General features: G+C 35.1%; 1 protein-coding gene across 6 annotated transcripts in view; it reads left to right on the plus strand.

The window, feature by feature from the left end:
- The window catches only part of LOC109374890 (sodium channel protein type 1 subunit alpha), a 147,647-nt gene that overhangs the window by 77,615 nt on the left and 47,177 nt on the right, over positions 1 to 22,855 (plus strand). For 5 of the 6 annotated variants that reach the window (XM_019629852.1, XM_019629851.1, XM_019629850.1 and 2 more), the window contains 9 exons: positions 9,135 to 9,253; positions 11,614 to 11,703; positions 13,292 to 13,420; positions 15,140 to 15,231; positions 16,152 to 16,421; positions 19,463 to 19,526; positions 20,046 to 20,187; positions 20,847 to 21,053; positions 22,560 to 22,844. In XM_019629852.1, coding sequence (XP_019485397.1) covers positions 9,135 to 9,253; positions 11,614 to 11,703; positions 13,292 to 13,420; positions 15,140 to 15,231; positions 16,152 to 16,421; positions 19,463 to 19,526; positions 20,046 to 20,187; positions 20,847 to 21,053; positions 22,560 to 22,844 — 1,398 coding nt within the window. The remainder of the gene's footprint in view (positions 1 to 9,134; positions 9,254 to 11,613; positions 11,704 to 13,291; positions 13,421 to 15,139; positions 15,232 to 16,151; positions 16,422 to 19,462; positions 19,527 to 20,045; positions 20,188 to 20,846; positions 21,054 to 22,559; positions 22,845 to 22,855) is intronic. The other variant, XM_019629855.1, reaches the window with a different exon arrangement.

The raw sequence follows: 22,855 nt of genomic DNA on the forward strand, positions 1-22,855 counted from the left end.
CTAAGAAGTGGTCTCCCTAGCAAGACATGAGTCCCTCTGGCCCCCTAAAAAATATTTACAACATTATTGATTATATCCCCCAGACTGTCCTTTCTATCCCTGTGGCCATATTGTGGTTACCAATTTGTATTGTCTTGTTACAGTTCTTACTTAACTTAATCCACACGTCCTTGCAAGATAGCCTTTGTCTTTATTTAAAAATAATGAAACTGAGGAGGAATAATTTGCCTAACATCACAAAGCCATTAAGTAACAGAGGCAAGATTTAAAACCAGACCTTTCAGCTTCCACGGTTCATGGCCATGCTAATTTTGGGCCTGCAGTCCTTGTACTAACGATACCAGTAGAAAAGAGAAGTCAGCGATAGAATCTAAATAAGCCTGTCACTGCTGTTCCTGCCCTTCTGCTCACGCCGCTTTGCTAGTGGCGTTCCTTGTCTTCTAAGCTGTCAGTATTTCCCAAAGCTGACGTGTCCCTTCACGATGTCTGCTCCACCAGGGGCATCCCCTGCCTTTGTAAAATCTTAGAGACTCAGTAGACCTGGATCAGCTTCCAAAATAACTAGAAAATTACATTTCCCACCAGATTCTAGTAGCGTGATAAGCGCCTTTTTTTCAAAGAGGACAGACCCTGAAAACTTCAGTTGTGTGCCTCTGTGAAGAAATGCCATTTAAATTGGGGTCTGAAAGATAGAAAGGAGAAGAGAGAGAAGAATCCTCTAGGGAAAGACATGCAAAGTAGCTGGACTGTACTAAGTAAGAAGAGAGTAAGATGAGGTTGGGGAGGTGGGCCTGGGCTTAGATTGAAAGGTTTGAAGTACATCTTAAAGAGTTTGAAGTTTAGGAGCAAAATGAATTATCAGAAGGTTTGGGTAGAGGAGTGATGTGGTCCACTTTATATTTTACAAGGTCAAATTAGGAGTCTTTCTGGATACTGGGTGTAGATTTTATAACAATGAAAATGGAGAATAATGGATGGGATCAGAATTTATTTTGGAGGTGTGATGTACATATAAGCATCAGACAGGAACAAGCTAATGGCATTGTTTTCTGAATATGAAATTTGGGAGGAAAGTTATGGAACAGTGAAAATTGGCACCACTTTCAGATACATAAGCATCCGTATGTATATTTGAGAACCAGGCAGGCATACATTTTGAATCTTTTAATCCTTGTATTTATATGGCAATTTGAATTTATTAAGGGCATTCACATGTTTTATTTCACCTAATCCTCAAAAGAATCCTGAGGTTAGTACCACTACAATCTTCTTCAAGCAGATGTAGAAATGGACATGGAATAATGTCCTCAAAGTTCTCACACAAGTCTGCAATAAAACTGGGCCTCAAATTAGTTTTTTTTTCCAGTGAATGAAAAACTAACTGAACAAGTATTAGTGTATTCCAGCCATGGTATGGGATAAGACACAGGGCTGAGGAATATTTATTTGCTCCCCAGATTTTACCATTTCACCTGTGGGTATAGTTTTTCCTCTTTGTCTGAGGTAGAGGCAGAGGCACCTGAAACCCTGGAGGATGAGGAGAGCCCAGCAAAGCTCCTCCTAGCGGATCTTCTCCTGCACTGGCTTCACCCCTACTCTCCCACCCAGCTACAGGCCAGGGCCAACAATTTCACAAACTCTTCTCTGGGTACAAATTCTCCATTGCACCAGCTTAAAGCCGAAGGGGAAAAAACGGAGGCATCAGGCTCACAGACATTTTGTTGACTCATACAATGTTGTTTATTATTTTGAATGAATGTCTGAGATTTATAAATCTAGAGATTCTACACGCTCACTCGTGCGCACACACACACAGGCACGCAAACACATCATAATCATGCAAATTTAGGATTCCTTGTGCAATATCTGGCATCACTGATTTGCATACCAAAAATTGGCGGGGACCACTTGCCACTTAGCCTCCGTGAGCATTTTGGTTTGTGACCACTGGCTTACAGACCACATGTATAATTAGGTGAAGGCTATATATTAAAGCTTGGTGGGCCACAGGCAGGCAAGTGCCACAGGCGGTTCTCTAAGTTGAATGTCCCTAGTCTAAAGGGGAAAATAAAATGAGACTAGGAGAGAAATAAATTCTTTTTAGTATTGCATGCTCACTTCAGAGTCAGGTAGAGAACCTGTGGGAAAGCTTTCCATCCCCCAGTGACTCAGAAAAGGAGGGAAATCTTGGTCTGAATCCACAGGTTAAACAAAAAAGCAGGTAAGTAGGTGGGATCATTTAGAGAGCCCACAGGAACAAAATAGAATTAGATGCTATGGAATTGGCCCAGAATGAGAAACGTCCCCAGAGATATGTAATAATAGGAGTCTCTTGACTTTCTATGCAGTTCTTTACACAGAAACCTCTGAAGTAGCTCTCCTGCCACATGGCCCTTAGTCCACCCCTCCCTCCTGAAGTTCTTCTCAAGCCAGTAGCCTGCAGCTGGGAGAAGGCTGATCCCACTTCTGGCAGAGATAGGCCCAGGAATTTCTAGTTCCAATGCCAAAGCAACATCAAGGAGAGATAGGTGTACCTTGCAGCCCAACTTAGTACTACGTTGTGGGAAAATATGTTCAAAGTTCCAAACAATTGACTTCCGAATACATTTTTCGAGCACAACATATGTGCAAGATGAAAATTGCTGGCTTTAAATGTTGAGACTAAGGCATACATTTAATCAACCAATAGTGTATTCTACATTTGTCTACTGTCCGTCTCATTGCTAACCTGCCTCTGTTACTTACAGCTTTTGCCACTACATTTACTTTAAGAGCAGGCAAATGCATTTAATTTGGAGTCAGTCCTATGATTTGGTAATGTTTCATTAATGTTTAGACAAATGCAAAGTTGGGTGGGCCGTAGATATAAACTATTTACTTTCAGGAACATGGCCCCTAGATTGAAAAAAAAAAAGTTAAGATAATGGACATCTTTAGAAAAAGAGACTGGAAAACTATGGCTTGTTAAATTCAATGTCCATCTTGAAAAAACATAAACAAATCACTATCTAAAAAACTCAGACACAAGATGATTAGATAATAAGTACAGATTCATAAATAGCAATTCCTACCAAACTATTATAACATAATTGCTTCCTTATTGACTATGTAGTTAGATCAAGGGGAAAGATTTTAATCCACATATACAACATAATCATTGATAATTTGGGCAATCTTGAAAATCACTAGTTCATTAAAACAGATTCACAGCCCTGCTATTGTAGCATCACCTGAGTTATTTATTAAAAATACAGAATACTAGGCTCAGAATCTCTGCCAAATTGGAATCACGAGGACTTTATGAGTGAAATATACTTACTTCCATTTTCCAAAACAGGTAAATGAGCCACAGGAAAATCAGGTGACTTTCTAGACTCTCACTGCTGGGAGGCAGAGTCAAATTTTGAACCAGGCATCTGACTCCAGAGTCGACACTCCTAATACCTACATAAATTAAAACAAATCCTACTTATATTTTCCTAATGTTGCTTTACAGATTATTAAGCTGTTGATTAGCAGGGGTGTTTAGCTATTTTTCTTGGTTTTGTCTTTAACTTGAGAAATGGCTTTTTGCCTGGCAAGTCTTGCTGACAAGAGTCTGACTTAGCAGTACAATGAATGGTTGACGTGTAGGTCTGTGCTGCCCAATACAGTAGGCATTGGACCTGGGTGGCTATTATACTTGAGATATGGCAAGTCCAGGTTGTGAAGACTTTTATTTGGTAGGAAAAAAGGAGGAAAATACCTCAATATTTTAAATATTGATTTCATTCCTATCATTTCATACCTAAATGGTAACATATTGGATATATTGCGTTAAAGAAAACATCACTATGTGTGAACACATCGTTGTGCCTTTTAAGCTAAGTGGTCCTTATTTGAGTCAGGGAAGCAAAAAGCCTATGTCTTGCAGTCATTGTCTGTGTGCTCCTGTGGGGTATAAATTATTTCCAGAAGGTAACTGTGGTTGTTACATAGTCAGAAAAAAGAAATTAAGACATGGGGAACCAGTATGGGGGAAAGCGGTTCACTACAAGAACTTTTATATCTTCTGAATTTTGTAACACATACAGATATGATCAATCTTTTTAAAAAAATGATAATAATTAAATGTTTAAAAATTTGAAAAAAAAAAGAAAAGAAAACATCACTAAAATGAATTTCAACTGCTTCTTTATATCTTTTTAAAACATGGCTATTAGAATATTTAAAATCACGTATGTGGCTCAGATTCGTAGTTCACATAATACTTCTATTGGACAGCGCTGGTCTACGTAAACCTTCACTTATCCTTCTAGATTTTCTTCTGTTAGTAGAGATAGTTGAACGTTGACTAGTTTATAAGCTTCTGGGTGTCCTGACTTATGTATCTTTGTTTTCCCTGTAAACCATAGCACAGAGCTTTGCAAACATTGTGCTAAACAATTAATACACATCTTTTGCATTGAAATCAATGAAATCAACAAGTGGACCTAAAACTAGTTACCTGCTACTTTCCAGGTATCTGCAATGCTTATACATTTTAACAGCTCATCATATACAGGCTGAAAATTATTTGAGTTTGGTAACTATTTATGAAGAGATAAGTGACAAACGACTCACATCAAATATATAAAGAGTTACATTTCTACAAATATATCTTTAAAGTGATATTTCATATACAGAACATCATTTCTAATTCAGTCAAAATGCTGTGTTTTGGAATTTGTTCTGAGGCACAAAGTTATTCACATGTTAAAATGGTTTCATGAATTTCCAATAGCCTTGGCATGTAAAGAAAAGCCTATTTCAAGCTAGTTGCTACTGTATTAGCCTCTTCTTCTCCACCATCAATTTTGAAGTTTTTCTTTTGTATTGAAGTGACTTCAGGCAATTAAAAATTATCCTGAGTTGTGTTTATGAAATTTTTATAGAACTAATTAAATTTAAAGGATGCTAAGATACCTCACTGTAATAAGCCATCCATTTTTTAAAAAATCTCAACGCTGAACTATATGTTTAGAAATGGTTAAGATGGTAAATTTTATGTTACGTATTTTGTCACAATAAAAAAAGACAGAAAAAACTAAAAAAAAATAAATGACAGTTGAAAAGTTCATAAATCTTGATTTAAAGCTACATAATATTTGTTTATACATTTGGCTAGTCTGAATTTTTCCTCTTTTGAGACCTTTCATATCTGTGAAATAAGGAAAGCAAATGTCTCTATATTGGAAAATTCTAGAGTTATTTGATTACTTGTAATAAACAGTGTTCCCTTCTGACTCTCTTCTCCCTTCAATATCATCGATACCATTATTTGGAGAAACATGTATCTGAGAGTCCTTGGGGGCAAGTACCTTTCATTAGAAGTAAATGTTTGACTTCTTGAAAGCAACTATAAGGATGATAGATGCAGAGAGATGAAGAAATAGACATCAAATCAGTTGCAAACAGTAAATTTGAAGTTCTAAATGGAACCTACTAACTGACGTAAAAATGATAACACATTTAAGATTCTACCTATTGGATTGCTCTATAAGCCTGCTTTACTGGAAGGCTGTTTAAAATAACTTATAAATACTTTAAAGCAACATTTATGAAGTTTGCTGATAAGTATATATGTTTCAACCTGAGAAAAGTGGAGTCCTCTGAAATGTTCACCTCATGTTGTCCTATTGTCATCTTCCTGGGGAGCTCTAGCAAGCATGCTTTGGCCATCTGTATGTGTTGTGAAAAACTAAAACAGAGCAAACATTGTACAGTCAAACCTCATAATTTCATTGTAACTTCAGATTGCAAGCACTTACACATTGTACACGTATTTTATATCAATATAAAGTTAAAATAATTATCTTCCACACATTCTTTGAATTTTATAAATAAAGAAAAGGAATACAATGTAAATTCAGTAAAAAGTTTCCATCTAAGGCTGGAACAACTGAGAATTATGTCCATTTGCTTCTAATATTTTGTGTCAAAGTATTAACTCTTCTTTGTGAAAGGACTTTTAGATTTAGAATTACGTATCAGCATCAGGGGTGCAGTGGCATTCATTCAATTCACCTTTCTGAGCTCCAGTCCTTTGCACCCCTTTGTTGGGCCCCCTCTCTGTTCAATTTCTGAGTCTTGCTTCTTTTTCATTTTAACCCTCAGGGCAGAATTTTCCTTTCTCTCCTCCACCTCCTTTATTGGCTTCCATAGTTTCACCTTTTGCTTTATCACCTCATCCTCCATCTACTTCCTTCTTCCTTTATTACCTCTGCTCATGGTTTGGGCTGGATGGTGGATACACCTAGCGTCAGAGATGATCTCTTCTGAGCATGGTCCCATCATTGTAGGATGAGCCGGGTGATTTTCCTTGTCCACTGAGCTACAATCAGTACCATCATCATTGCCCTCACCGTCAAGCCCATGATTTAGGCCACCTATGCATTTTAGCTTCTTCTCCACTATCTCTTTGAATCACTAGTATCTATTTCAAAATTAGCCCATAATATTATTTGAAATAAGGAAACTCTTTTTTTTTTTTTAAGATTTTATTGGGGAATTGGGAGAGGGGAACAGCAATGGAGAATCGGGGAAGGGAAATGGCCAAGTTGTTGTCCTTTTGCTCTTCAGTCTACTTGTGGAGGACGTCACTTCACTGGCCCATGTTGGTATTATCATTGTGGTCTTCCCAGGTGAGGCAGTTGGTCGCCGGCCACTGGACAGCCGCTCACGGCGGCTCATGGCAGCCCACTGAAGCTTCACTGCAGCCTACGCTGTCACCAGCCACTCACGGCAGCCCAGCTCCAGATCAAGCTGTTGTCCACCATCTTAGCTATAGAGGGCACAGCGTCACTGGCCCATGTGGGATCTGAACCGGCAGCCTTGTTGTTCAGAGCTAGCACTCTTACTAACTGAGCCACTTGGCTAGCCTGGAAACTCTTATTTTTAAAATACGTATTCCAGGTTATATTTTACTGGCTCTCCCATTCCTAGCTCCCGATATTTTTATTAGGCTTTACTCAGCATATTTTTTGGAGAAAGGAAGCATATGCGGTAGGTTTGCAAGGTGGACCATTTTCAGGCCTGAATTAGCTCACTTTGGGCCATTTTTTGTCCTTCCATGCGTGTACTCCTTAGGGAAAAGGCATTGGATTGCACAAGTCTGTTTATGTTTATGGTTATCTCACAATGTCACTTAGGGACAGGAACACTGAGTGAATCAGAAAAAAAGGGGGCTAAGGACCGAAGACACAGGTGATTGCTCCTTCAGTAATCACGAGTGAAACTCGCCCTTCCTACAATGGACTTGGTATATGGTTTTCTTTGTATTCTGAAACCATAGTCCTTCAAAGACTAAAGAGGAAGTATAGAGTCAAAGTTATACTTAAAGCAATGCTTCTCAAAGTCTCTGTCAGAAAGATGAGGCCACCATTCTTCTATAAAATACCATAAGTTTCTAGATAATTGCACAACAGACCCACAAAATAAAGCCCCCCTTTTTATTATTACATTCAACAAATCTAAAATTAGTTTGTCAAATTATCTTAAAAGTTTCTAAACATTACTCTCAATGTCTTGTCACAGACCAAGAACAACTTAGAGACCAGCACTGGTTGGTCTCATCCCTGATTCTGGGCATTTCTAACCAACCATACATAGAGCAACTCCATACAGTTGATCCTTAAACAACATGGGTTTGAACTGCATGGGCCCACTAATATGCAATTTTTTTTCAATAAATACTGTAAATATATTTCCTCTTCCTTATGATTTTCTTAATGTTTTCTTTTTCTAGTTTACCTTATTGTGAGAATACAGTATATAATACATATAACATGCAAAATATATGTTAATAAGCTATATTAAGAGTAAGGCTTCCGGTCAACAGTAGACTATTAGTTAAGTTTTGAGGAGTCAAAAGTTGTGGGCAGATTTTTTACTGTACAGGGGTCAGTGACTCTAACTCATGAGTTGTAAATGTTTTGGAGTGATTACTCCACTTGAAATTAGAAAACCCTGGAGGTAGAGGGGGGAAAAAATGAGAAATCTATCAATGACCAGGAGACTAAATGCTGAGAATACACTTTTATCAAAGATCCTTAGTAGAATGTAAACACAAATTATTACTTGCTATGTCATAAAGTGATCTACACAGATATGGACCCTAAATGGAAAAAAAACAAAACTTTTGAAGAATGATGAATTTTAATTTTCAAAGTTTGAGGTAAAAAAAAAAAGTTTGAGGTTCCCTTCCCAAGATGTATTCTTCACAGAGAAAATGGCTCCCCCCTGCCCAGCTCTGTCTGATTAAAAGTAAATTTCTTAAGAAACAATGAGTCGGAATTCTTCATATGCTATTGTATTTTGCTGCTTTATTTTTCTCCTTGTTTTCACACTGCTAATTGCTCTTAAGTATACCTAATTTTTGGAATGCAGTTTCATTCAAATTCATGGATCCTAGGTTCTGCTTTGAGCTTCTCCTCTGTGCTAAGAAAGTACTACATGAAATGGGCAGTCAATTGGGATTAGAATTCAGTGTGTCAGCTAACTCAGAAATCCCAGTACAGAATTTAGCACTCCTGGTCAAGAGATACTCTCCAGGGAACTTGGCCTTCAGAAATCAACTTTTGGATTATATCCATCTAACCCAAGAGTGGGTTTGATGGAGGCTGTTTTTACTTCCTATTACAAATAGTGTGATAATGTTTATTTTATAAGCATAAATAGTAAACGAATATTGTTTTAAAAAAGGATTAGTTCTATTTTGCATTTCACAGGATTAATTTTCAGGATGTTAGAAATGGGAAAGCTGAAATCCTTACAAAAGGAGTGTAATGTCTTAGGATTTTTAGAATAAAATGAAGTTTGCACCTATTTAAGATATTCATTTAACTCCAATGTTTAAAATATTAAGAAAATAAATACATTTTCTTGGCCAAATATCTTCTTCATGATGAAATTGCAGGTAAGTGTCAGGTAAAAGGTAAGTGATACCACCAGATGTCCTCTCTAGTTCAGAAGAGACTCACTGACAGTTTGTCTTCATGGTACACATCAAAAGTTGCAACGTTGGAATGATTCGATATGACAAATAACAGAAAGTAGGCAATAGAGTTCAAATGGTTTATACTTTTATACTTCTATGTTGTGTTCCTATCTTACAGACGTTTATAGTATTGAATAAAGGGAAGGCCATCTTCCGGTTCAGTGCCACCTCTGCCCTGTACATTTTAACTCCCTTCAACCCTCTTAGGAAAATAGCTATTAAGATTTTGGTACATTCATATCCTTTTCAAGTGATCAATATTAATTTTTGTACATAATTTGTAAGTGATTTGTAGCTAAATATAAAATTAAGGTGGTAAATGTCCGTATTTTAGGGCTTTCATCACTCTCATTTTGTATCTTCTTTTGTCATATAAACCGTATTCTTAAAGTTTATTAGTCACATAGATGTCACTGAAAATTATAAAGTTTTAACATTATGTAAATATTATGTATATATATTAAATATATCTCAAATATACTTTATATATCAAAGTCTTTAACTATATATATATATATATATCTTTCTAAAATTACTTGTATGTATTAAGTCCTACAAATCTAGTGTAAGATAACCATATTTATCTTTACCATCTTTGTACAAAGTTTGTGATTATCTAAAATTTGCAGTGAATAATGATATAATAACAAAGAAATATACTTCCAGAACCAAGTTTAGGCCTATCTATAATATCAAGCATTTTAGTGTACTTTAGAATAAAACTTTGAGCATATTTTCCATGGGAGAATGTCAGGGGGCTTTGGCCAATACTTAGCTAACTCTGGAACTTTCCTAATGAAATCTCTGAAGAAGGTATTGGGATATTAGCTGAAGTTCAAATTTAAATCATTGCATTATGATTGTGCCATGCAGAACTGATTGCTTAGCAAAGATTCTAGAAGTCAATGAAAGAAGCTGAGATTATATATATTTCTTAATGATCTTTAGGGATTTGGCTTTGTTAGTCCCACTGGTGTTAAAAAAAAAAAAAGGCTTTGCAGCTAAATTCATCTGTTCATATTTATTGGCAAAGACTTCATATCTGATTATGTTTCATTTGATGGCCTTGGCATTAATAAATATAGAAATACTTTTGTAATGATCATGAACTCATACTAACTTATTTTTTTAAAAAAAAGGTTTCCAAAATTTAAAAGGCCATTCTATTTTTTTTAAGAAAGGAAAACCATATTAAAATGGTAATACTCAATATATACCAATAACAAAAGATGAATACAAGTCATATTTGACTTCTGCAATTATTATACAAGAGGTGCTCAGAGTGGTCACTATCAGTGTCAAGACACTTCTGATTACAGCAAACTACTGCTTGAGCAATGTTGACCAAAGTGTCCACTTGCACACATTTTTTTTTAAAAAGGCCATTCTATTTTTAAACTGACAGCAAAAGATCCGTTAGTGGCATACATATGCTATTACTAACATTAAAAGATTTGAACTATAAAAAAATCATATGTTCAGCATTTTTACATGGAGGTTTCCTTATCCTAGTTTGTGTTCCTAGTGCCATCATGTGGTGATTTGATGAAAACTTTCTTTTTACTTATGGAAAATTTTGTTTTTGGCAATAAATGGTAGTGGAAATATTGGATGTAAAGGCAGGAAACCTGTGTTCTAGCCCTCATCCAAGTTATCTAATTGCTCTAGGGCTTAGGCCTTATTTCTCTGATTTCTAAAATACAGTGATTAGACTAGTTGTTTATCTAGGTTTCTTTTAGCTCCATAATTCTGTTATGTCTTAGTCATTTCTTTTAGCTAACACTTAGATCATATCTACTAATATACAGGCCTGTTCCAAGTGCTTCACACATATTAACTCATTTAACCTGCACCTAAAACTGATGAGATCTATACTTGATTAGGTGTATACAAAAATTAGCTCCATTGTATAAAAGTCAGTGGAGACATAAAAAGATTCAGTGGCATAGAGAAGCTGAGTGACTTACCCAAGACCACTTTTATGTTGAGTTTTAATTATATTCACATCATGTTAAGTCCTAGCCTTCAAGAATATTTACTTTTAATCTTATCCAATGCTGCTATACTTGTAAGAACTCAGTGAAAGTAAAGGAATCTGACACCTAGCAGCATGCTGCACTTTGTACATAATTTTTTAATGTATTGAATTACATTGTATAATACGTATTTAAGAAATCACAGTGTTTCCGATGTGTACCTTCTTCAACAACTTGCCACTTTAACCACCTGAATTAGTTCAAGTCAGTGCTTTCTGCTCAAAAACTCTCTGACTCCAGATTGCACACAGTTTTCCCACTGAAGTTCTCTGGGTGGTAAATATATTGATTTAATAAGAGTAGCAATAGCAACACTTTGTACTTATATAAAGCTTTCTTGTACATGATCTCATTTCATCTATACCACTACTCTGTGAGAGTGATATTATTAACCACATTTTACTGGTGACAAAACAAATTTAAAGACATTAGATGATTTGCCCACAGTGTGTTTGTCACTGCGTCCTGACTAAACTGTAGTTTGAGGATTTTTATGTTACTTTTATAGAATATAATACATAGATTTGGATTTCTTGTGTGTGTTCCTTAACAATAACCCACATTATTCAGCATGCTAATTATGTGCACTATTTTGACAAACTGTGTGTTTATGACAATGAGTAACCCTCCTGACTGGACAAAGAATGTAGAGTAAGTTCAATTTATATTTTAAGCCACCTATTATGTGAGTATATATATATATATATGCATGCCAGATAGATAGATAGATAGATAGATAGATAGATAGATATAAATAGATTTATAGATGTATAGACGTATATACGTTTGTATTTAGGATTTTGAAACTATGTCTCAATGCACCTACTAAATAAAACCGAATAGCATTTTAATTAAGGTTATTTCTAGACATAATTACAAAGCAGGAAGACAATACTCATTCATCCTCGGGCCTGCTGGTGTTGGATCTAGTATCTCTCCTTCACCTGCACTTGGTGGTTACCAGAAACCCGTCATTCTTGGACACACAGCACTTTTCCTTTAGGATCTACAGTGACCAAAGCCAATGCGATGAAAGCAATTGCAGAAAAGAGCCAGTATGGTAGACCTCGGTTCCGGTTAAATTCCAGATGAATTCAATGAATTAAGAACTTACAGGGGCAGGTTACACACACCATAAGAAAATAATATTGAGTCTCACAAAGTTCCCGCTTCCATCAGGCACGTCCACTTCATGTCAGGCCTGGATCAGTTTCAAGAGCAGTCACCCAAAAATTCGCTGAAAAAAATCCCCAAAGTTGGGATTTTAGAACTTGAACGTTCAGTGGGCTGAAGTAACTGAGGTGAAAGTTAGGGTAGCGTTTTCAGACACCGACTACATTGATGGGCTCTGTTCTGGGATAGCTCTGAGGGCTGAGGGTCTGGGTTTGTCCTAAGTGCTGCCCACACTGCCCGTTGTAACCGCGATTGTTCTGTGGCTGCTGACCCTAAAACAACCCCAGAGGTATTCCCACGAGCCTCTTCCATTCTTGGACACTTACAGACTGGCACCAGTACAAAAAGGGACAAAGATTATGAAGGAAATATAACTTATATGCAAATAATTCCTGAAGTATTGAAGTTAACACGTGAAGCCCACAGGTTTTTAGTCACCGCAGTGTCTATGATTTTGTTCTCCAACTTCTGAGAAGATTTAAGTTTCACAGACATCTAAGTTTCTAAATTAGCCCAATATTTTATGCTAAATTAAAATTTCACCTCTTGTGACTCTAGATTTATCCTCTTTGATGTTAACAAAATCCTTTTTCCAAGTTAACCTGTCTTAACTGTGGAAAGAGAAAAATGTCAGACTTGCTAATTTGTCAATGTCCTTTCACTGATAAAATATGGTTGAAATTTAGTTTTTTTTACTTTCTAAAGGAATATAATTTTATGCTTCAGCAATATTATTGATTGACCACTCCATCATGTGAATGTCCTAGATAATTCTCAGGAGGCTTTATTCACTTATGTCAATACTAAGACATTTCAGATAGTCGCTACCTAGACTTCATACAGCATGTATTTCTCACTCGGCTCTTAGGACTTTAAAAACAATTCTTCATGTGTTAAGGAATTGAATTTAAATTTAGGGCTATGTTCTATTTCCATGAAAATTACATCAGCCTGCTTTGATTCCTTATATACTGTTCATCTATTCCCCTGACAGAGTAATAAGAAATTGATATGCTGTGAAAAAAATTTATTATTTTATTAATTTCTTTTGGATACTTGTCTCCAGATACACGTTCACAGGAATATATACTTTTGAATCACTTATAAAAATTATTGCGAGAGGCTTCTGTATAGAAGATTTTACTTTCCTGCGGGACCCATGGAACTGGCTTGACTTTACTGTCATTACCTTTGCGTAAGTGCCTTTTTTGAAGCCTCAAAAGAGATGGTTTGACTTTGTATGAATGCTTATGCTTTGAAAGAATAATCTTGCTTTAACTGTAGAATATTTTGGTGTGATTTATACATTTAAGCTTCAGATTTTAATTTAGCACCACGGAGGTCCAAGTGGCATTTCACTTTGGCCTAAAGGCTTTGCAGTAGTTGAAATTACGGTGTGCACATGTAACATCTGTCAGCAAATTTGATACATGCTGCTTTTTCAACACACACACACACACACACACACACACACACACATACATACCCTAATATGAAAGCACAAGTGTATTCACCATACATCTGTGAAAATGACTTTTTAAAATTACAGCCACAAACAACTCTGCTGGTGGCATAAATTTTCATTGACCTTATCTGTAGTGTGTACTCTCTCCACCTTCTTTGATTAGTTTAGCAGAATAATAGAAAATAAGCATCTACTGAACATTGTGACAAATCGAACTAATAGGAAAAATTAGGTATTTAATTATGTATTTAACATGTGAAATTATTTCATCAGCAAATTAATTTTAAGGCTTATATTAAGCCTTTATATATAAACAGACATATTCTCTCTGCAACTCCCTTTTTCTAAACTGATTCTTTTTCTTTCTCCCTCTTTTCTTCCCTATTATAATTTTCTTCATCTCTTTCTTTACCCTCAGCACAAACCTTCTTCTCTTTATCTCCCTTCCAGATACGTTCAGTAATGTGTCCAGTACCTGCATCCCTGTCTTTTTTTTTTTTTTTTTCTAGTGGTAACTTCCCCAAGAAAGAAAAGGCTCAGGAAAGTAATAGAAGTAAATTCAGGAGTAGGTGAAATCAGAATACGGAGGAAAGTGGTCCAACACCACGTGCCCTCAACATTCCTTCAACAGCTACCTTGTTTGGCCTCTGACAGGTGGACAGGAGAAGCAGAGCTGATACACTCAGTTCCACGTGCTGCCTGTCTCCTTTTAATTCCTTATCTGGTCAGGAGAAGCCAATTCTTTGCCATGCCCTTCGGCCACAGTTCAAAAAAAGGCATGTTGGGACTACTGTATTTTTTGTAGAATAAAATAACAGTAATGGCAGGGGCATCATTGAGCCCCCATAAAATATTGTCCTTCATTTGCCTAACTTTCACTTAAGAGTTACACTAGGGAAAATTTATCAAGTACAGATAGTCAGTAAGGCGATCTGCCTTTTCATGCTTAAATCTTGGACGATTTCATGCATTATTTTTTTCTAACTGAAACTATGGCCAAGGTTTATTTTCTTTTTACTTAATTCTCCTAAGTTACACATGATATTGATTGTATTGCTTTTCAAAATGGCAACAGGATTGTACTTTATGACGTTTACATCTAGTTAATATGAGTAAAGAAAACAATACCAATGGACTCTAATGTCTAAATTGCTACTTACAAAACCATCACTTAAAATCCCCAAGAAGGTCTTTATAAAAGACCCAAGAAAATAATATAAATCCTGCTTAAATCTTGAATAACTCTGATTTAATTCTACAGGTATGTAACAGAATTTGTAAGCCTAGGCAATTTTTCAGCTCTTCGAACTTTCAGAGTCTTGAGAGCTTTGAAAACTATTTCTGTAATCCCAGGTAAGAAGTGATTAGTGAAAAGCATAAGGCTCCTTGTACCTACAGCTCTTTCTTTGTATCCTGTTATTGTGTTTGTGTGTGAACTCCCTATTACAGATATGTGACAGAGTTTGTGGACCTGGGCAATGTCTCAGCGTTGAGAACATTCAGAGTTCTCCGAGCATTGAAAACAATTTCAGTCATTCCAGGTGAGAGCTAAGTTAAACACTAAGGCTAACCCATCATGTTTTTTTTTTAGCATCAGCTTCTTTGCTTGGCATTCAGGATTACAGAAAAGCAGGAACCGTAATAATCAAAATAATCAAAATCAAAATAGTCAAAATCAGATGTTTCAAAGAAAATGATTCTTATTTTTTGGACAAAAATTTGTATGGTTTCACATTTTTCATCAGCCTTGGAGTTTAATAGTTTCTTGCATGAGCTACTGTAACATACAGTCTGTGCGATTTGCACTTAGAAATGTCATTTTTTCCCCCTCCTTAACAGTTGTACCAAGGATTTGTTTCCTATTGAATATATGCCAGTCTGTAATTTTTTGTTCATTTTAGGCATTGATGACTATGTCCATACAATGCAATCTTAATATTGCTTTAAAAGACAAGGGAATAAGATAATAAAGGATAGCATGAGTTGCGTGGAGGATTTATTTTCTTAAAGTGTAATTATATTCCAAACTACCTCCAGTTTTATAGCAAAACCTTTCTTAATTATATGTAGGAATTCAAAAATATTTATTCACATAATTTTTTATAAAACTGGCAACTGAAAGCATGTCAGTTTTATAACAATGAAAATTGTGGGGCAAGTTTCATGAGCATAAAGGAGAAATACAAGCCCCTTTCATTAATATAGGCTTCATGAAGAGCATGAACTTCCCATTATTTTCTCCCAACATAATGGGATACGGATCCTCCTTTCATTGTTTGGATCATTACAGATCTGGAGTTTGTCTCCATAAGCACTTCAGCCTGCCATACAGGGTTGCTCTTCCACAAGCATTGTGGTCATGTTCGGACTTATGCATGGAATCTTTTTTCAAGAAAATTGTGTAAGGTTTTGTTATTTCAGATGTTCTAAGTCTTAATATTAATAACCTTCTTTCCTTCAGGCCTGAAGACCATTGTGGGAGCCCTGATCCAGTCTGTGAAGAAACTCTCAGATGTCATGATCTTGACTGTGTTCTGTCTGAGTGTGTTTGCACTGATCGGGCTGCAGCTCTTCATGGGCAACCTGAGGAATAAATGTGTGCTGTGGCCCCCCACCAATACCTCCCTGGAGGAGCATAGTATAGAGAAGAATATAACAGTGGATTACAATGGCACATTTGTAAACGAAACTGTCATTGAGTTTGACTGGAAATCATATATTCAAGATTCAAGTAAGAATTACTGTTACGTAGATTTATCTTTTCATTGATGATCTGCCTCCCATTTAGGCATGGGTATTTTTTTAAATGGTTGCATAACAGGTTATAATCTATTAATCATCATATCAATGGTTTACACATACATCGAATTATTTTATTGATAACTATTCTAATTTTGACCCCTAAATGGCATCTTCAGTTGTGTCATCAAATAGGAGGCTGAAGAATTCTGCTACAAAGAAAACTTTCTAGGCTTTTTGGTTGTTGTACATTTTGTGAGAATTGAGACAATCAAATAATATAATATATTCTAACGCCATTTGTGAACGCTGAAGTACTGCAACTGGAGCCCACTGGACACTAATTACAGCATACCTTTCCATACTAGAGATTGTGCAGGATGCTGGGAAAATAATGGCGATGGATGACACATGACTTCAGAGTGCTTATAGTTTAATAGGTTATTTTTATTGTCATTTTATGGAAATCAAGTGAGACCTAAAGGTAAACAGTATTCTTATATTTTAGAATAAGAATTAAAAGTAGCAATACATGAAAAAGAAGGTAATTAGAGTCAATTAATGTTTAGGAGAGAGTAATGAAAATGTCAGATACATCAGTAAAGTTATGGGAATCAGTTCATTTTTATTTCAGAAGTTTAGACAAAATAGTCAAATGTTTAAATAGCTTACTCTAGAAGGATGGAAAACTAATTGGCCTAATATTTTTTCTCTTTTTGAAGTGACAATAAAAGAAGGAAAATTTTTGTCTTTCATGTGTCAGTAGCAGTATTTCAAAAGCAGAGTAAGAACGTGATTCATGGGGAAAGGGAATGTCCTTTGTTAAAGAAAAAATATCAACGATATAAAACTTAGACTCTACATGTACTTATATTTTGCTGTAAGTTTATTATTTTAAGGTAATGACTAATATTTAAAAACAATCACAGAAGAAAGAAAACCTTAGTGACTGGTTGTGTGGAAACAAGTAGGGTTAGCCATAAAAGGTTACTGGGGTTTGGTAATTCTTAAAGTAATGATACCATAATAAAAATACTAATCAGTGTCTTTTTATAATTACAGATCTGGAAAAAACTTTGGTTGATACAGATTAACTCTTCCACGATATTAGTGATATGCCCACAAATAATTTGCCAACAACTGTAAATCTCTAGATTAAGAAAAATTCCTTAAGAAAAATGTCAGTGCAATACATGAAATTTTTCTTATTCACTTCACTTGCCAGTAATTCCACTGCTGTCGTCTACTACCTAAAATTTGTTTATTTTTAAAAATCTAATATCAAGTAACTGACTATGAGGATGTCACTTTGGGTTAATTCTCTCTAATGAAAATTTACTAGACTCCATTTCGTTATATTCAAATTCAAGGGCATTTGAGGTCATTTTCAGCTCTAAAAATCTGTTTCTTATCATTTTCCCTAATACTATTCCATTTGTTGAAAAAGATTATTTTAAACCCAGTGCAAATATAAACAAAGTAGTTTGTCTTTGAAAGTACTGGAAAATTAAATTAATTAGAATTAAAGATAAATATTATGACTGAAAGTTTTATTTTCTTCAGTTTAAGCTTATAGATCATTGATTTTAATGGGAAAAAATTCACTTATAAATATCTGATATCAAAAATTAATCCAGAAACGATCATATTCCTTTCACTTTGTTTAATTTTAATTAAAAGTTAAGTAATTCTATCTTAATTTTTCTGCATATGTTTAAAGAAGTAAAGACATTAGAAATAAAAATTATATTTCCTATTATGTGTTTTTATATCCCTTACAGAATTATGCATAGAATATATTTCTGGAAAATTTAGCATCTAGAAAACATTTCTTCTTAGAAAATCTAAACTGTTTCTCCTTAAAAAATTTTTTTACAAAATGATTATTTAATTTCATGTGTTTCTTCTTGTCATCCCTTTACTTATTCATTCAATAAACTTTATTGAAAGGCTACTAGGTCCCAAACACTAGTAATATGGAAATAATTATTGGTTAGACTTTCTTTTGAGGAGGAACAATACTTGTAAACAAATAATTGCAATAGAGGACAGTGAATGTAATAATAATGGAAGTATATACATATTACTGGTATCACAGTGAGGGTTCTTAACTTTGCCAATCTTTATTGTGAAGGAGATAGAGAATATCAAGGAGTAATTCACAGAAGTGACACTTCAACTGGATATTAAAAGATGCTAAGGAATTTGCCAGAGATGAAAAGATAATATATTTACCTACAATAATTATTTTAGCTTTAATTTTTAAAATTATTTTTTATTTTATTTTAGTAGTTGACATGATTTTTTTAAAAAAAATTTATTATTAGTTTCAGGTGTACAGAACAATGCAATAGTTATCCTTTTCACCCCTCACAAAGTGACAACCCCCCTCCCCCATACACTGCCCCCTCCGCCCCCAATATCATACTTATCTATTACAATTCCATTGACTCCACTCCCACTCTCTACTCCACATCCTGTGACTATATGTATATATAATTATAGTTGACAAGTGAAATAAGTCAGTAATTGACATGATTTATGCATCTTTTACTATAAGCTGTTTATGGTATGTTCTGGAAGTTGGTAGAATGTATATTATAATTATTAAATGTTTATAAATAATGTTTAAAAATAAAGACCAGAAAAGATATAATCCCTTTTTAAAAAAATATGTGAGTGTTTTGAGAAGGCAAAGAAACTCATATTATTCTGACCTGTTTTTTCAAAGTGACATTTTTCATTTTTTTATGAGGGTTGCAGAAAAACACTGATACCTTTTAAAATATTGTTTTAATACTTGTGGCCATTACTAATTTTATATTTACAAAGAACAAATGCTTTGTACTATTAAGTATTTAATCCTCTTAATATAATATTTTGTGTTTGGAGGAAGAAGAGGCAAATACCTGTGTCTTTGAAGTATATTATACATTTAAATTACTCAACGAACTCTAAAATTAGGGCCTGATTTTCTTGTACTTTTACAAGGTAATGCAAATTTCGTCATATGACTTTATTTTTTCTAAACAGGATATCATTATTTTCTGGAGGGTGTTCTAGATGCACTACTATGTGGAAATAGCTCTGATGCAGGGTAAGCCAATAATTTATGTGTGTTTGTGTATTTTTTCTCTATTTTTTTGGTGAAAACTGATGGATAATAGCCAGCTAACTTTATTTATACTAATTTGCTATAATTAAGGTTGCTTATAAAGTGATGGTTATTTAAATATTATGCAAGCATTTATGTTTTCTAAAACAAGAAATAACTTTAGCGCTAATGCTGTTTTTCTTAGATGAGTGTGTGTGAGCCAAGATTTATCTCTGGAGGCTCCATAGTAGGAATAATGAATGAGAGATACGTTAAAATGTTAATTATCAACAGAAAATAGATTTGTAAAATATTATTAGGAATGCTATTCAGTGTTTTAATGATGACATCAAATAGTTTATAAAATTATGTTGTCAATTTTGGACAATGTATTACTTATTTATCATACTTCTATTTCTTGAAATAGCAAATCACCTTGAGTAGACAACATTATAAGGATAGCATGCTGCCAGAGTAAACAGACATCAGAACTGCTTGTAATACTTTTTCCCCCATTTACAGCCAATGTCCAGAAGGATATATGTGTGTGAAAGCTGGTAGAAATCCCAATTATGGCTACACAAGCTTTGATACCTTCAGTTGGGCTTTTTTGTCCCTCTTTCGACTAATGACTCAGGACTTCTGGGAAAATCTTTACCAACTGGTAAGAACCTGAAGAGACACGTACTGCATTTAAGTAGAAATCTATAAGAAAACCAACTTAGTTATGAAATTCAGACCACAGCATAATATAGTAGAAAAAGCTGAACTTGAAATCAGGAGATTTAGCTTCCTTTATCTTATTGATTCTAACACATATGAAGCATAGTGATGCCGAGACAGTGATTCTCTGTCAGTTCCCATTGGCTCAAACCTACTTCTCACCATTCTCAGAGACAAGCCTTCCCAAACAGAAGACACATCTTCCCATCAGCCCCATCCAACCGCTCAAGTATTATCTCTCAGGTGGCAAGTGATGAAAATAAATAAGGAGATATATTATAGAAAGATGACTTTGGTCTCTCCCTTGACTTTCATCAAAACTCGGGTCTTTGATGGAAGTCTTCATGGTGTTCTACTTTACTCTCTTCTATTCTTGGTAAATCTAAGAATTCCCAACTAGAAATCAGAATGTGAATGTATGAGTTAGGGGAGAAGGAAGAGGTTGAGGTTAAAAAAACAGACAAAGAAGTACTAGGGGGTGTGACCATCATAAATATTTTTTATAACAGGGTCCTATAGGATACAAAAGTAAGTTGAAAGTTGAAGCTACCCTTCAGAGAAATAATATTGAAAAAATAATTCTGATGTTCTTGTTTCCAGACATTACGGGCTGCTGGCAAAACATACATGATATTTTTTGTGCTGGTCATTTTCTTGGGCTCATTCTATCTGATAAATTTGATCCTGGCTGTGGTGGCCATGGCCTATGAGGAACAGAACCAGGCCACCTTGGAAGAGGCGGAACAGAAAGAGGCTGAATTTCAGCAGATGCTTGAACAGCTTAAAAAGCAACAGGAGGCAGCTCAGGTAAATTCATCAAGTCAAATATGTCCTATCTCGTGATATTGTCCTTTTTTATTGTTTTGGTTGTTATAAAATACTGGAGAGAAAGTGAGAGACAGATAATTATGTGTTCTTGAGAGAAGTTGATAGTATGGGGGATTAGTAAAGCTTTCTACATTTTGATCATCTGTAGATCATTTAGTTTAATTATTCTAAGATGTTTAAACTATTGACCGCAATAGAATTCTCTCATACTATTTTAATTATCTTAAGATTTTTAGAATAAAAAGGAAAATGTAATTTGGAGGTTTTTTCAAGTGGAAAACTTTTATTGAATGAATATACTGGCATTAGGAGAAAGTCCTAAGAAATCATCTTTTCTTAAAAAAAAATTTATTGGTTATTATATTTAAAAAGTTCACTTGGTTCTTAGAAGATAGTCTATTCCTTTCTTTAACCAAAAATATGTTGGCTTTTAATGTGGTTCCTTAGTTGCCTTTTTTACATAAATAAGGAAGTCATCAAATAATATAATGTTCTCTGATATAGCAATATCCAATAGGCATATGAAAGTTATCAATTTTATGGAGATTGAGTAACCTAAGGATTACTTTTTCTTATGGTGAGGTGTTGGTATGCACAGTACAATAAAATGCCTCTCCGATCACTTGCATCTTTCTTAACTCTAGTAGTTTACCATACAAACCCATTGTCTTTACTGAAGTTGTTTGGAGAATATTAATTTATTTGCAAGAGACCCTGTATTGAGAGTACTCTGTGGACAATAATAATAATCAAAAATTGGCAACTTAGTACCAGTAGAGGCTATGATCAGATACATCATTTCCATCTCATGCCCATGTGGCCATCACCAACCAGTGCTGAGCTAAGAAGCTGGGGGTGGTATTTGGAGAACCAAACATCTTGTTTTGCTTAGCAGGAACTATTGACTCTCCCTTCCCCAGTCTTCTATTAATAGATAGAGTATTATGGATGGGGAAGGAAGGAATTTTATCACCTTCCATAAATTTAGTTGATAATATTTTGAGAGTATTGGACAATCGAGTTTCAATAACTGGAGAGAGAACCACAGCTCTTTACCACATTACTTATACATTTGGATTTGCCCTCAAGTACCTCATTAGCTTTTCTTCCATGTCCCAGTTTTCTTTCTCAGAGAAAAAAGACAGCATTAAGTAAATTCCAATTTTTGGAGTACATCAAATTGCCCAAAATAGTATAAATTTCTGTTCTTGTTGATGCCTGATGGATCTGTTTGAATGTGTGGTCTCTAAAGCATAATACAAACACAATCAATGTTAACACAGAGAAAACCAAATGAACTCTGAAAGCTTTCAACTTGTGAAAAGAAAGAATAAACATCTTTCTTACACTTGCAGAGCTTCTTCTGTAAGATCCGCTCAAGTCAGCTAAATGTATTTTTAAAATGCCATGCAAATTCTCGAGCCATTTTGTAAATAGATAAAATCTTCTCTTGTGCCACGCTCAAACCATTTTCCGTCCCTGTAGCAGGCAGCAGCTGTAACTGCCTCAGAGCATTCCAGGGAGCCCAGTGCAGCAGGCGGGCTCTCAGACAGCTCCTCTGAGGCCTCCAAGTTGAGTTCCAAGAGTGCTAAGGAAAGAAGAAATCGGAGAAAGAAAAGAAAACAGAAGGAGCAGTCTGGTGGGGAAGAGAAAGATGAGGATGAATTCCATAAATCTGAATCTGAAGACAGCATCAGGAGGAAAGGATTTCGTTTCTCCATCGAAGGGAATCGCTTGACATATGAAAAGAGGTACTCCTCCCCACACCAGGTATGGTACCA

The sequence above is a fragment of the Hipposideros armiger genome, unplaced genomic scaffold (assembly GCF_001890085.2).
Source record: "Hipposideros armiger isolate ML-2016 unplaced genomic scaffold, ASM189008v1 scaffold_871, whole genome shotgun sequence".
Taxonomy (NCBI): Eukaryota; Metazoa; Chordata; class Mammalia; order Chiroptera; family Hipposideridae; genus Hipposideros; species Hipposideros armiger.